Source organism: Anarhichas minor, unplaced genomic scaffold, assembly GCF_050575085.1.
Source record: "Anarhichas minor isolate MPS153535 unplaced genomic scaffold, ASM5057508v1 ptg000053l, whole genome shotgun sequence".
In the NCBI taxonomy this organism is placed as follows: Eukaryota; Metazoa; Chordata; class Actinopteri; order Perciformes; family Anarhichadidae; genus Anarhichas; species Anarhichas minor.
This window is the reverse complement of record NW_027466499.1, coordinates 1,313,272-1,328,710: the sequence shown is the minus strand read 5'-3', so window position 1 is coordinate 1,328,710 and position 15,439 is coordinate 1,313,272. Positions and strand designations below refer to the sequence as shown.

Genomic DNA, 15,439 nt, shown 5'->3' with positions numbered 1-15,439 from the left:
TATAAAAGTCACACAGGACATTTTAATACATACATAATTATATACTTACATACTTTGACTGAAGGAACATTTCCAATGCAGGACTTTTACCTGTAATTAATGCTAATTGCTAACTGACAAACTCTTTACCTCAATCTGAAAGTGAGCGACAGAATTGTTTCTCCCTTTTATGGATTTTCCTGTAAATTTCTAGTAAATTGAAGACAAAATTTAACAACACGGCGACATCACCAGAACTGTCCAATGAATGAGTTATATGTCAATCCGTGTGACCCAAGACTATCTGGATCCGAGTTCCTGGCTGGTCCTGGTCCTCCACAGTCCTCTCCGTGTCTTCGATGAAGCTGCGAGGACTGAGGCCACTGCTCATCATCTTCACTCCTCGCAGGGGCAGGAGGGAATGGGAACTTGGCGGTATGAAACTCCTCCAGGCCTTGAAGCTGCTCTCCCCCCTGACCGGTCCAGAGTTCATGAAACTGTGAGGATTCACCACCACACTTGTGGCTTTTGAACTGACCAAGCCATGTGAATCTTTTGCCACAAACGTTGCAGCTGAATGGTTTCTCCCCCGTGTGGGTCCTCATGTGTAACTGTAAATGTTCACTGCGTGCAAAACATTTATTACAAAACGAACAGCTGTACGGTTTTTCTCCCGTATGACACTTCAAATGGTTCTGCAGATGTGCCTTCTGACCGAATCGTTTACCACAAACTGAGCAACTGAAAGGTTTTTCTCCCGTGTGAGTTCTCATGTGCGTTTTAAGATTTGAGTTTTGGTTGAATCGTTTACCGCACTCACAGCAGCTAAATTGTTTCTCAGGAGAATTACATTCGTTATTTTTCATAAAGTTTAAACCCGACTGAGGTTCACTGGTCTCATTCCAATCATCACAGACTTCAGTTTCTTGTTTGTAACATTGCGAAGACTTTTCACTACTAGATAGTTGTAAATGTCTATCTGGATCTGAGTTCCTGCCTGCTTCTGGTCCTCCACAGTCCTCTCCATCAGCTTCCGTTTCCATCTGTTCAGTTTGTCTTTGATGAAGCTGTGATGACTGAGCTTCCTCTTCATCATCTTCACTCTTCACAGGAGTGAATGAGAACTTGATATCAGCCTCCTCCAGACCTTGAAGCTGCTCTCCCTCCTGATTGGTCCAGAGTTCTTCCTGTTCCTCTTTAATGTGTGGGGGCTCTGGGTCCTCCTGGTCCTCTTTAATGTGTGGGGGCTCTGGGTCATCCTGGTCCAGACTGGAGCTCCACTCCTGCTGCTCAGGGGGAACCTCTTCTTTAACCACCAACAGCTGCTGGACGTCTGCAGGACAGAAGTACAGACACGTTACTGAACATCAGTAAACTTAAACCAATAATAATGCGTGCAACCAATCAGATGTAGTTTGTATCCGCATAAACAGAGAAGAAGAAATATAATCATTAGTGATCTGATGGACATTTTTCTGAAGTTCAGCGGATGAACAACGGAAATGTAACCAAAATACTTTTGCAGGTAAATGTAAGATTGTGGTTTTGAGTTTATTTAAATTCTTCTTCGTCTGAACTTCCTGTTGAATTAATGACGTCTGTCTGAAGTTAACTTAAGGGACAAGATCGCTCAATAAATATGGATTAAGTTCTGTTGTATTCAGTGAAAGTGTAAATCTATACATTGGACTGAGGTTACAGATTCGTTCAAATATGTAATAATAATGGAGAACGTTCCTCCGGCCGGCTGCACAAACTAGATCGCTCTGCTAGCATTAGCGAAGCTAGACGCGCCGGAGAGGAGGAGCGTCTGATCTCCGTGTAGACAATGTGTCATCAATCACGGCTGAAATTACCAATATTGCTGCAAGTACATGTTAAAGCCCCAGAGACTTTGAGCAACCCAACGCTGTCATAATATCATCCAGTGCCGCTCTGTGACTTCCAAACTGATTTTAAAAAAAGATGCCGAAATAACTACAGAATAATGGTGATTTATATGAGGTCTGACATCATACTTTCTCAGGTCTGTTTATAAGACGACAAACAAAAAACATTTTAAATGCTTTTTTTTTTTCATGGAGTTTGGCTCGATTGGTGACAAAAGTTCCAAAATCGTAAAAATACATTTGCAGCTAAATCCCATTGGTCACAAAAAAAAGCTTTCAGTTGTAAGGCTCTATAAATGTTACTGAATGATGAATCAATCCATTTCCAGCAAATATTAAAATAATAAAGGGTGTCAATGAAAAACATGCAGAGTCACATGACTAGTCTACACGTCACATGACCGGAGCGGTTTACTTCTCTGCTGCATTATGACGAGAGGCTGCATCAAAGCTCCCAAACAAGAGGATACTAAAGTACCTTAACATGAAGACGTTTGCAGACGTCGTCTTTAAGGTTTCTAGTATTGGTGCTGAACTCTGTTCAGTGTTGTCATAGAATGAGTAAACATGTTCGTAACAGAAGTGACCGGCGGGATAACACAGTGCATTTTGGTGTACAAATACTTAAACACATATAGTTCTTGTTCTACCCGACTATCTACTCCGTTCTTTCTTTGACTTTGACTCACGTTCTGGAGGAACCAAAGGCCTCTGTCTGTCTCTCTCTCTCTCTCTCAGACCACTTTATTAGGTACACCTGTTCCAAGAAAATGATCGACATGTTAGACCTTGAAGCAGATGGGCTACAGCCGCCATTCTGGAGGCCAACAACAGGAAGCTACGGCTTGGATAAATGTTGCTCTTTGTAGATGATGTGGTTCTGTTGGCTCCATTACACCGGGACCGTCAGCATGCGCTGGGGCGGTTTGCAGCCCAGTGTGAATCGGCCGGGATGAGAGTCAGTACCTCCAAGTCTGAGGTTCTCTGCCCGGAAACCGGTGGATTGTGCCCTGCTTTTTGGGAGTGAGTCACTGCCCCAAGCGAGGGAGTTGAGGATATGTCCAACTGGTAAGACGCGGGTTAAGACCCAGAACACGAGAGATTATATAACTTGTCTAGCTCCTCGCTGGGCCCCCCATCGAGGGCCGGACAATGTTGCTCGGGAGCGGACGCCTGGAGTATTCTGCTGAGCCGGCCCCGGATAAGCAGGAGACAAAGGATGGATGGATGAAAGAATGTAAACAACGTGAGAGCATGAATCCATCCTGATCGTATCAACGGTTCAGGCTGCTGCCGGCGATGGTGTCACGGCGTGTGGGGGGGTGATCTGTTGGCACATTTTGGGTCCCTTAGTACAAATTGAGCATTGTTTGAATGCCACAGCCTACTTGAGTATTGTTGCCGGCCATGTCCATCTTCTATTGGCTACTGTCTCAGTCCAATAGAGCAGCTTTTGGGATGTGGTGTGAAGGTGCAAATCTGTGTTAATCAGTCATTAACACTGGTTTACCAGATGTTTTAATGGGCTCATAGTATCATTTCTAGTCAAGAGAATGGAGAGCGCCGGCTTGTGCTGGGATTTTAAAGCTACACGGCAGTTATTGAAAAGTGAACACGATAGATTGTGTGGGGAGAGGTGAGGAGGGAGGTCTGAGGAGAAATGTAACACCAGCAGTGATGTGTTTCATCAAAGTAGAGTTATAATATTTAGTTTACAGATAAAATAAACACACATTTAAGTGTTCAATTACTCTTTAACATCATATAATTAGAATCCAAGTTACATCCTGGACCAGAAGTTTATAATATAAATAAATAATCTGAGGGGTTCTGGAGCTGTTAACGTCTTCAGATCAGAGAAGAAGCGAAGAGAACCAACCTGCTCTGTGTAACCGAAGCTGAGGGATGAAAACAGCGTCCAGTAGTTTCCGTTGTCGCTCGTTCTCCTCTTTTGAACGAGAGAGTTCCTCCTCATACTCTGCTATCGTTCTTTCAAACACACCAAATATCTCTTCAGCAGCCGCAGTTAGTCGCTGGTTGACTAAACATCTCAGCATTTGGACTTTAGACATGTTTTCACAACCACACAAACTGCGTCACAAACACCGTTTGCTCTCATTAAACTCTGACTAGCGCTGTGTGGATCACTTCCGTCCCCGTCGGTCTGTTTCCAGCTAGCATGCTAAGGTAACTTCAATAGCTTTGTAGGCTACCGGGAGATGAGTCAGAGGAGAAACATCCAGAAAAAAAGGTGAAGAGCTAAAAGTCCATTCAGACATGTTTATCCAGACACACAGAGACTCTGATGGATCAGTACTGATGGAGCTAACTGAGACTTTATCAGCACAACAAAGAGACGCTGCTGCTGCTAACAACGTTAGGCGCCATGTTGTGTAAACTGTGTGACGTCGGCCACAGTAAAGGATAGAGCTTCCGGGGAAGATTCGTTGCTGAGCTTCAAAATAAAGGTCCAGAGGCGTTACCTAAATAACGAGTTTAGACACAAGTAGGGAGATAAATGGCACAAATACATCTTTTTAAGAATTCATTTTAAAAGCCTCAATACTTTTGTCAACAAGTTCTAATTAATACGTTTGTTTTCTTCAGGGAATCTATGGCTCAGTTCTTATGGAGTTGCATTAAATTAAATGTTAAATTAGATTTATTTTTTCAACCTTTATTTAATCGGAAGATAAACGTAATAAAGATTTGGTCTCAGGGTATAATAATAAAAATAATACTAATCATAATAGTAATATATATTATTATTATTTCATACTTTTCGAAAAACTCATGCAGAATTTCCCATCTCAACATCGCAGTATATTTAAATGTTATAGTGAAACCCGGAGGAATCCCTGAAGAGTTTAAAGCAAGAAATCAGGTAAAAGTTGGGCCTCAAATCCATATTTTTGGGGGATAACACCAAACAAAACAAAAAATTGTTTGGATTAATTTAGGAGAAGCTACAGGAAGTGGAATGTCACAGCAAAATAGACCAGCATTACATTGCTAGCTGAAATAAACACTTTAATTATTCAACCAACTCAGTTTGAAGACAGAAACATATTTTATTAGATTTTCAGAGCTCTGAGAAAACAACAAACCAAATTCTATAGATTATCGTATTTTTTTTCACCCCTTTCCTTTCAGTTTCAAACGAAAGAAAGAGAGGTGGAGTTAATGTTCGTTTTTTTATTAGACAGTCTAACCTGTGGAGATCTGTACACAGAGAGGGCTCTGCATCTCTCACCACATTTCAATAAACAGTCACGAATATATAAAAATGAGAAAATAAAAAAGGGGCAGTGTAGTTGAAGATATTCCTTTTTTCTGTGCTGTAAATATGCCCCAAAACAGATCAATAAACGGAATATTTAAAGCACATCACAACATACGAAATCAGATCAATCAGTCAAAACGTAAACTTATCACCACATAAAACTACAGCAAGTTAAATGTATCACTTTAAGGGGCCGTGATGACGATAAATGGACTGAGTCTTTTATAGCGTCGCTCTAGTCGTTGTGCTTACAGGATTGACATCTTAACCTGCCAAATCCATGAATGTGTAAACGTGCTTGGCAACAAACCGTTTCCTGATTCTGGTATTCCTCTTGATCATTAGACAAACCGCTTTTTCGAAAAATATCTTTTGAAGCTCAAATATGGTTTTATATAGAAAATGATTAAATCTGACCAGAATGCATCAGTAACACATTACACAAGAAATAGTATTGATTGAACTGCAGCCTCTGACAGAAATTAACCATCTAAAAGTGAAACATAAAACCATAGTTTAGGCCTATATTTGAATAAAACTCTGCCTGCCTCATTGATTACAATGATCCTAAAAATATTTCCCTCCTCAGTTCATTTTTGTGAGTCGCGGCAAGCTGAAAGCGGTTGGAGCTGTGGTAACACTTCAAAACTCGATGCAGACAACACTCAGTGATTTGTAATGCAAAGCTGGCCAAGGCAACACGTCTCCTATGTATTTCCTCCAAGCAAACACAACAGGGATCTCAGTTTCGTCCTGATCCTATATATGACTAGAGACCAGTCCACCGTGGACAGACCCAGATCCGGAGCTCCGGAGGGAGGAGGAGAGGTCAGCTCCCGGCAGCAGCAGCAGTGTTTCCTCCTCCTCCTCCTCCTCCTCCTCCTTCAGGAGCAGAGCTTCTCCTCTCTGGGAGCCAACACTGACACCACGCTGCTGGAGACCCAGGACGTATTGCTGGACCCGCTGGAGGGAAGGGAGGCACAGGAGAACCAGGAATGAGAGGGGCAGACTGTCGGACCCTGCTGCAGTAACATGAGAGGTTTTCTAAAGAGAGTCTGGCGCTCAGATACACTACCACTTTAGTCCACAGGGGGCGCCAGAATCAACACTTGATGAAAGTTCCTTGTTCTAAATAAATAACGTTGAAAATGAGAAGGTTGGACTCATTTTTACAACGGAAAAAACATTTTTTGTTAATACGGAGAAAGTAAAGCATACCGATAAAAGGTACTATCGAGTACAAGTATCAGTTCAAGCGTGAACGTACCCAACTATCCATATTCCTCTCCATCAGCTGCAGCTGAATGGTTTCTACTCTGTGTGGGTTACCATGTGACGAACTATGTGGTCCTTGCGCTGGAAGTTTTTACCGCAAACGGAGCAACTAAATGGTTTCTCTCCTGTGTGAGTCCTCATGTGTTTCTTCAGATTTGCCTTGCGGCTAAAACCTTTACCGCACGCAGAGCAGCTGAATGGTTTCTCTCCCGTGTGATTCCTCATGTGAACCTGTAAACTCCCTCTCCACCCAAAAGACTTCTCACACACTGAGCAGCTGAAAGGTTTTTCTCCCGTGTGAGACCTCATGTGTCTCTTCAGAGAACCCTTGAGGCCAAATCCTTTCCCACACTCAGAGCAGCGAAATGGTTTCTCACTTGCGCTACATTGCGAATCGCTGACGGTGGCTTCGTCATTTTTTAAAGAGTTTAAACCTGACTGAGGTTCTCTGGTCTCCTTCAAATCATCATCACTGACTCCGGTCTCAGGTTCAGAGGTGTCAGAGTCAGTGTCATTAAATCCCACATCAGCAGGAACAGTTGAGCTGCTGGCTAGATGCTCCGTCTCTCTGCTCTCCTCAGTTTGGTTTTGTTGAATCTGTGAGGACCCACCGACGCAATCGTGTTTTTTGAGCTGATAATGCCAAGTAAACCTTTTGTCACAAACCCCACATTTTACCCGTTTCTCCCCCGTGTGCATGGTCATGTGGTATAACAGATACCCCTTTTGTGCATATCTTTTGCTGCACACAGAGCAACTAAATGACTTCTCACCTGAATGATATATCATGTGTTTCGATAAGTGTGTTTTTTGAGAAAAACCTCTACCACAAACTGAACAACTGAATGGTTTCTCTCCCGAATGACATGTCATGTGCGTCTTTACGTAATAACGCTGGGAAAAACTTTTACCACAAACCGAGCAACCAAATGGTTTCTTTCCTGTGTGAGTTTTCTTATGAGTCATCAGATTTGCCTCACGGCCACCTGACTGAGGTTCTCTGGTCGCCTTCCAATCATCACTGTCATCAGTCTCAGGTCCAGAAGAGTCTCCAGTCTTCTCATCAGTATCTGGTTCTGGATGTCTATCTGGATGTCTATCCTCTCCATCAGCTTCTGTTTTCATCTGTTCGGTTTGTCTTTGATGTAGCTGTGAGGACTGAGCTTTCTCTTCATCATCGTCTTCACTCTTCACAGCAGTGAATGTGAACTTGATATCAGCCTCCTCCAGACCTTGAAGCTGCTCTCCCTCCTGACTGGTCCAGAGTTCCTCCTGTTCCTCTTTAATGTGTGGGGGCTCTGGGTCCTCCTGTTCCTCTTTAATGTGTGGGGGCTCTGGGTCCTCCTGGTCCAGACTGGAGCTCCACTCCTGCTGCTCCTCTTTAATAACAATCCATTTTTGGATATCTGAAGTAAAAGCTGAAAGAAAAACAAACATCCATTAACTCTGAGTGTCTAAGTTATCTTATGCAAACAATCACAGGACTTTCGTCCAGTAGACGGTTGTTTGTGTCCAGCGCGGAAATATAAGTAAACATTGACATTTTGTCACGTGACTTTTCTTCAACCTTACTAAGCGGTTTCGTTGCCTAAACCCAACTTACTAAGACGGAAGTTTATTTTGAAAAGACACTATGCCTATGAGTGGAAACTAACACCCCGTCCCTGACATGTCTGAGACCGACGTCTTAAAGCAAAATTCCAACTCAAGGCTTCAAACCGCAGTCCACAAACCAATGGGTGATGTCACGGTGACTACATCCACTTCATATATATGGACTTGGTTTGGCTACCGGAGGGTAGCGGGTTCAAATCCCAGACTGACCAGGTACGGAGTGTGGACTGGCAGCTGCCGAGGCACCCTTGAGCAAGGCACCGAACCCCTATCTGCTTAGGTCATGCTGAACTGGGACGTCATTCGATGCATGTGCATACGTGTGTAAATCAAGAAAAATAACAACAGAATAACCAAATGACGTAATCGTTGTTTCTCAGAAGACTTTGTGGATGTCTTTATTGGCCTACTCTGGTCTATATAAATGGGCTTGACAAAATATTGAAAACACACTCCTGTTGAAAAGTTATTCAGCTGCTTTTTTTGGCGTTATAGACGTCCTGGACACAAACAGCGGCCTCCTGGGTGAAAGTCTTGTGTTTGTTTGACCTGGAGCACCACGAGTGACCATCGCCGCCAAAAGACGACCACTGTGATAAAGACAAACGGCGGGCTGAATACAAATGAGAGCAATGAGTTGTTTATCATGTTCCGTCTCCTGTTCTGGGCTTCGAGCAGCCACTCGACCTCCGTGCCAGAGACGTGAACACAAAGCTATCTAGCCATTTGCAGCAGAAAGGGACACTTTCAACCATTATCCCGTATTTAAGCGGCTCAGTAAATGGAACGTCAACCTCGGTCCGATATCCAATTTGTGTAATACAACTTATCGGAACCCGATATCGATATATAATGTATGTATTATTAACATGATATATTACATTTCAATAATTCATCTTTAAATATCAATACTAATATATTGCAACACCCCTAAGGGGCACGAATAAACATATTATTTTCTTATCATGGAAATATATTTATAACAAAAACAACAATTAAATTGTGAATGTTTCCAAAGTTTTACAAATTAAAAGTCCTACGCAAGTAAAAAGATCAAAGGCAGGGAGAGGCCAAATACCTCACCCTCTTCAGCATAAAAGTCAATTAATTGATGTATTTATTTGGCTTAAATTTTATTTTAAATCAATGAGAGGACACAGTAATCATTAAAATTACATATTTCATTATTGTTATAATGTATTGCTGCCTTCCTGCCTCACAGTTTAGAGCTTTAAAACATGACCCGCCCTACTCTGCCTCTGATTGGCTTACCCTGATATCCTTAACCAATCGCACTCCTCGTGCCTAAATCTAACCAATGCGACCAACGGAGGCAACGCCTACAAGCCAATCAGAGGCAGAGTAGGGCGGGTCATGCGTCGATGGATTAGAGCAATAGGAACAGGTGCATACAGAAAAAAATAAAAATGTAGGACTGAGGCTTTGCTTGTAAATCAGATTATTATATTATGCTTAAAAGGTTTCACTGCATTCTTATATTTCATGATTTATGGTTTTAAAAATAAGAAAGAAATTCGTTATATGAAATACACTAAGACAAGGTTTCACTTTCATATGCTTTTATTTTTGTAAAATAAAATGTCCCATGAATAAGAGAATCATAAAGCAGGATGACATATCAAGTCTGTTATAAAATACATATGTTTAGGATGAAGAACCTTTGAGCAAAGCCAGTCACGTACATCGAGTCACAGAGCTTCAGAAAACTCACAATGGAAAAATAATAATAAATGACTTAGTTATTGGTAAAATATATTACCAATAACTAAGTCATAATTATTTGTCGTAAAAATTCACAGGATGAATGCACTCCATATAGAACGGATGTATTCTGCTTTGGGAGTCATGGAGTATTTAAAAAATTTTGTTCATAACATGATTTGTTTTTGTGTGGGGGGTATTGATGTCATTAAAGTCACATTCTCCACTACAACGTAATCATTTAATTTAATTCCCTTTGATTAAGCATTTTATTTTATTCAAATAGCCCAATATCTATAAATATCACAAATTTAATTCAGCCGGCTTCATAATCCGAACACATCTTCTGACCTCTGTGGCTTTGGTTAAATATTAATCTAATTAAAGTTAGATTTAAATGGGATTTGACTGCTAATTAAATGATAATTTTACATGATGAAGACACGAATGTCAAACACGTGATGTTAATACTTGTCTCCTTGTTGTACAGTTTGTTTTCACTGTAATATCACCGGTCTGTTATTTCATATTTGTCTGTCTGGAGGGAAACAGGAAAACAGTGGTCGTATACAAGAGCTAGCTAACAGGCTAACGGGTGGTTTAGCTAACGTTAGCTTAGCACAAAACTCCCCGAAACGTGACCGCGTTTCCAGAGGGAGGAGAAATGAAAACCAACCTGCGGGGTTTAAAACGATATCCAGCCGTCCATCCATCGCTCCTGTGTTCCGATCAGATCGATAAATACCGAACCCGACTGGGTCAGCCAGCGGCGCGCCTCTCTGCTTCCTTTACTTCCGGGTGGGGACAAGTTTCAAAATAAAAGTATTTAAACGGTTCTCATGGTAGAAACACTGTAACTAGTAAATCTTTTTTTTTTTCAGAAAAGATGAATCATTTTCAGTTGCAGTTCCCTAAAAATGTAAAAAAGCGGAAGTCGGTTACCAAGGTTTTGTTTCACTTCTGTTTCTTCCCTCTCAGTTTTATTTTCTCATGATTTAACGGATGTTGGATATTATTCTGTTACTCAGCGGGTTGTTTTTTTTGCCCTCAGATTTAAATATTACACAGCCTCTAATCACCTGAAGCTCATAATAGACACCATCACGTGTAAATTGTAAAAAACAATGTAGGATCAATGAATCATTATTATAATTATCACTCACTATGTGATTATTTTAAATAGACTGCCCGTAGTCTGAACGTGTTTAAATTTACTTTGTGTTCAAATTTACTACATTTGTTTAATTAGCTCAAATAAAGTCACTGAACAAACTAAATATAAGACTAAAATTCACTGTATTCTAACATTTAAATCATCCAACACATAATTACTGGAGCAGATTGTGAGTTTAAAACCATATCTTTGTCTTTGATATATAGAGATATATTTTTGTTAAATCTTCAACTATATTTTTCATGTGTTTTTTCCCATCGTATTAAATCTTAAATAATCATATTAAATATTAAATAACCCACTGGGCTTGTTTAAGTAATGTGAATAAATGTGAGGACATTTTCAGAATTAGTCAAACCATTTGGCTAAAAGCAGATTTTCTTATCTAATGTTTGTGGGTCATACCCTATTTCATTCTAAAATATAAAGGACTATATTTAGTATTTAATGGAGTATACTTTGGTAGGTATATTGACAACAAGAGGACTTATAAACAGTTTCCAGAACAGATGTTTTCACCATCCAATCACTGAAAAATACAATTCTTACAGAAATCTCCAACTGTCGAAAGTTTTGGGTACAAAATCAAAGCTTGGCTATTTTAAGTGGTATTATTGAGTTTAAAAAAATCAATTATAGAATCAAAAAGTTACATTTAGCACCAAATCTTTGCAACAATATATATGAATATGATAGAATAGGATATGAATTAATCAGCAGTGACATCTGGTGGATATTAAAATGTACTGCAGCTCTTCTTCAGTCCTGTGTATTTTAACATTTATTGTTAATAATACTTGTAATTATCATAAAGGCATCTTGTTCAGAAGTGTACAAATTAATATGCAATGCTTTGGGAATTAATAAATAAAAATGGATCGTCCAATAAGCATATTGTGAACAAGAAAAACAGTAAAAATACATTTAAAATAGAGTTTATAAGACCTCTTAATAGAAATAACAAGTGGAAACTCTTCTTTCGGTGTATGAGCTCAAGTTTCTCCTGAAAGTTAACAGCAGCTTCACAAGTGCTGAAAAAAAGTAAACATCTGTTGTTTCAACACATTCAATAAAAAGGTAACATGACAACTCGACTCATCCACGAGTAAAGATTGAAAGTACAAATAAATTAGAAACAACTGCAGTAATGTGGAGGGTCCACATCACTGAAACAGAGACGCAGTCGTCATAATCTCAGGCTCCATAAAACAATTCTTATTAAATATGTTTTCAAAAAGAAAAAGATCCCGCAAGTAAACACAAAACCATAAAATATTAAATAAAATAAATTAGACAGTAATTGCAAATTGAATTACCTAAATGTAAACAGGAATGTTTGAAGTGTATATGTGAAGTGTTTGACATTTCACAGGCACCAAACTGTACATTTGGTTTGTTAGACATCCAACTCACCACATTTAAAGAAGAACTACTGCTCACAGTATTAAATGGCAGTTTTGACTTCACGTCAGCTAATAAACCAAAGAGCCACGAAGTAAAACACATGTTTTAGTTTTTCATTAAAGGCCCGATCGGTGCGTCTGTGTGTTTAAGTCCAGAACTCAGGAAGTAGCCGGAGTCTCTCCTGTGTGACTTCCCATGTGTCTCTTAACATCTCCACTGGACCCAAAACGTTCATCACAAACCAAACAGTGGTACGTTTTTTCCGGTACGTGACGTTTCATGTGACGCATTAATTTTCTCTGCTGAGGAAATCTTTTACTGCAAAGCTTGCACCAGAACGGTTTGAGTCCCGTGTGGATTAACTTGTGCACCTTCAGATTCGTGCTGTTGGCGAATCTTTTCCCGCACTCGGTGCAGATGCATAAGTGCTTGTCAGCATAACATCTCTCATCAAGCACCTTTTTCCGAGAGTTTGAACCCAATTGTTGGTCTCTGTTCTGTTTGCAGTCATCAGAAGAGGGTTCAGAAGAGGGTTCAGAAGACTGAGCTTCCTCTTCATCATTAAGCACCTTTTTCCGAGACTTTGAACCTGATTGGTGGTCTCGGTTCGGTTTCCAGTCATCACTGTCATCAGTCTCGGATTCAGAAGAGTCTTCAGTCTCTGTATCTGGATCTGAGTTCCTGTCTGGTTCTGGTCCTCCACAATCCTCTCCATCACCTTCTGTTTCCATCTGTTCAGTTTGTCTTTGATGAAGCTGTGAGGACTGAGCTTCCTCTTCATCATCTTCACTCTTCACAGGAGTGAATGTGAACTTGATATCAGCCTCCTCCAGACCTTGAAGCTGCTCTCCCTCCTGACTGGTCCAGAGTTCCTCCTGTTCCTCTTTAATGTGTGGGGGCTCTGGGTCCTCCTGTTCCTCTTTAATGTGTGGGGGCTCTGGGTCCTCCTGGTCCTCTTTAATGTGTGGGGGCTCTGGGTCCTCCTGGTCCTCTTTAATGTGTGGGGGCTCTGGGTCCTCCTGGTCCAGGCTGGAGCTCCACTCCTGCTGCTCTTCTTTAACCACCAACAGCTGCTGGACGTCTGTGGAAAACAGGAAACGCACATTGAGACGTAACTGAACTTCTACAGAGCATCAAACAGCTCCACCGTGTTCAATCGGACGCCTCAGGTCTCTGAACAACATCTGTAAGTAACAGAAATATCACAATTCTGCATTTAGATCTTTTGGTAAAAGCGTTGAACAAATGAACCCTCAGAGACCAAAGAAAAACCTGATTTTCTTTACAGGTGAATTCATCTTTATTTGTGTTTCCGTGTTGAAAAGAGAAATGCTTTGTTACAACTGCATAACTTCACTGATTACTTATTTATAGTTTCCTGTGTCAAGTTTAAAGACAGTCTTTAGTTTGGCAGCTGATTTGATGTTTACATTAACGAAACATTTACAGTTACTGAAAGCATCACTTCTTTAATTATAGAAGGAAGAACAACACTCATACTTCAATACATAATCCAAAAAATAAATCACGCTCTACTACTATTTTATACCCATAAACGTTTATTTATCTTAATTCTCTTACTGTGTTTGTTGATATGCACCAATAAACCAAAGAGCCTTTATTTGAGACCTACATGGAAACATTTCTACATCATCATTCAGGACAAAATGTATTTATTGGTGAGAAGTTTATAATTAGACTATAATAAATAGTGTGGGCGACAGGCCAGACTTTGAATCTCTGTGGAGTTTGTTTTGTTATAGATTTACCTGCAACTTGCAAACGCTAGAATTTCGATGCAAACGAGCCGACATGGTCCAAACTTTTAAAATACTGACAGGAATCGACAGCGTACAGTCTGACATTTGTTGTGAAGTATGTGGCAACAGTATGTTCAAAAAATCCCTCAGCACCACCACGAGAGGCCACGATCTGAAACTACAGCTCCAACACCAGCCTGGTCCACGGAAACCTTTTTTCTCAAGTAGAACACCACCAGTATGGAACAGCCTGAGTCAAGTCACAGTTAGTGCCTCCTCAGTCAACGCATTCAAGACCAGCCTAGGGAGAGAATGGCAACACCATCAAAGCCTACACCAACACATATTGTCCTACTAGTTCACCGTCCAGTCCCACGTTCTGCATTAACACATCTAACAAACCTTGAGACTCAACTATTTACGGATGAGGATCAAGCCAACACCTTGGTTTAGGGTCTCGATACTCTTAAAGGGTACCTAATGACCTTTACTAAAGATACATTATACATGACGACTAAACGGTATATCTCTGAGTCATCAACGTTGTAAAAACACACAATATAATATATAGTTATATTATATATAATATATATAGTCAGCTAGTCTTTAGCTCGCTCGCTAACAGGACGGTTTTGGCTAACGTTAGCTTAGCATTCTTTCTTTGTCTTGGAGGAAGTAAGAGAGAGGAACGAACCTGCTTCTGTCCGCAGCTTTGCTTCAGGTGTTGAAACCATATCGATCAGTTCAAGATGGCGGCGGTTCATCTCTTCTTCGTACTCGGACATCGTTCTCTCAAAATATCCAAATATCTCCTCGACCGCCGCGGTCATCCGCTGGTTCATGAACACCTTCAGACTCTGAAGTCTCGACATCGTTCTGTCACACACACGGAGGAGAAGAAGAAGAAATAAGCTAAACACGATCTTTCTTTGTTTGAACGCACAGCCTCGCGCGATGTAAACACGAACGAACACTTCCTGGCTATGATTCTTCTTCGGTGGTGTTAATACTAACCAGGTGGAGCGTTATCGCCGCCTAGTGTTGCATTAAGGAGTTCTCAGTTCATTGTCGTTGAGAAAAGTAAAGATGCTTTTAAGAACATAACTGTTTGTTATGAAGATTTATTAAATACATGTTCATGATCCTTTTTTGTTCCACTAAAGTCTTTAATATGCGTCTCTCTCCTGCGTCCTTCTTCTACCTATATTTTCTTCTTCTTCTTCAGGGGTTATTGGCGACTGGCAAACAACACATTGGTGCATTACCGTTACCAACGGGTATAGACTATGATCAATAAATAAGCAACCCACTTATATTTTCTCAATAATAAAAAAAATAT

General features: G+C 40.5%; 2 protein-coding genes across 3 annotated transcripts; both read right to left on the bottom strand.

Moving 5' to 3' along the window:
• Positions 1-10,555, bottom strand: LOC142931622 (uncharacterized). Its single transcript, XM_076075619.1, has 4 exons — positions 10,439-10,555; positions 6,467-7,844; positions 3,748-3,959; positions 1-1,312 (listed from the first exon to the last, which is right to left on the bottom strand). Exons 1-4 carry the CDS (start codon positions 10,473-10,475, stop codon positions 228-230), a joined length of 2,712 nt encoding a protein of 903 aa, XP_075931734.1. The 5' UTR covers positions 10,476-10,555; the 3' UTR covers positions 1-227.
• A 1,300-nt stretch (positions 10,556-11,855) lies between these two features.
• On the bottom strand, positions 11,856-15,087 carry LOC142931642 (uncharacterized). 2 transcript variants are annotated; one of them, XR_012947395.1, is made up of 3 exons: positions 14,795-14,934; positions 14,110-14,401; positions 13,284-13,421 (listed from the first exon to the last, which is right to left on the bottom strand). XR_012947395.1 is itself a non-coding variant. In XM_076075664.1 (2 exons), the coding sequence occupies exons 1-2, from the start codon at positions 14,970-14,972 to the stop codon at positions 12,499-12,501; spliced, it is 1,101 nt and encodes a 366-aa protein (XP_075931779.1). In that variant the 5' UTR covers positions 14,973-15,087; the 3' UTR covers positions 11,856-12,498. The 2 variants fall into 2 exon arrangements, 1 of the variants encoding a protein (XP_075931779.1); XM_076075664.1 differs by lacking the exon at positions 14,110-14,401 and having other exon boundaries at positions 11,856-13,421; positions 14,795-15,087.
• Between the last annotated feature and the right edge of the window lie 352 nt (positions 15,088-15,439).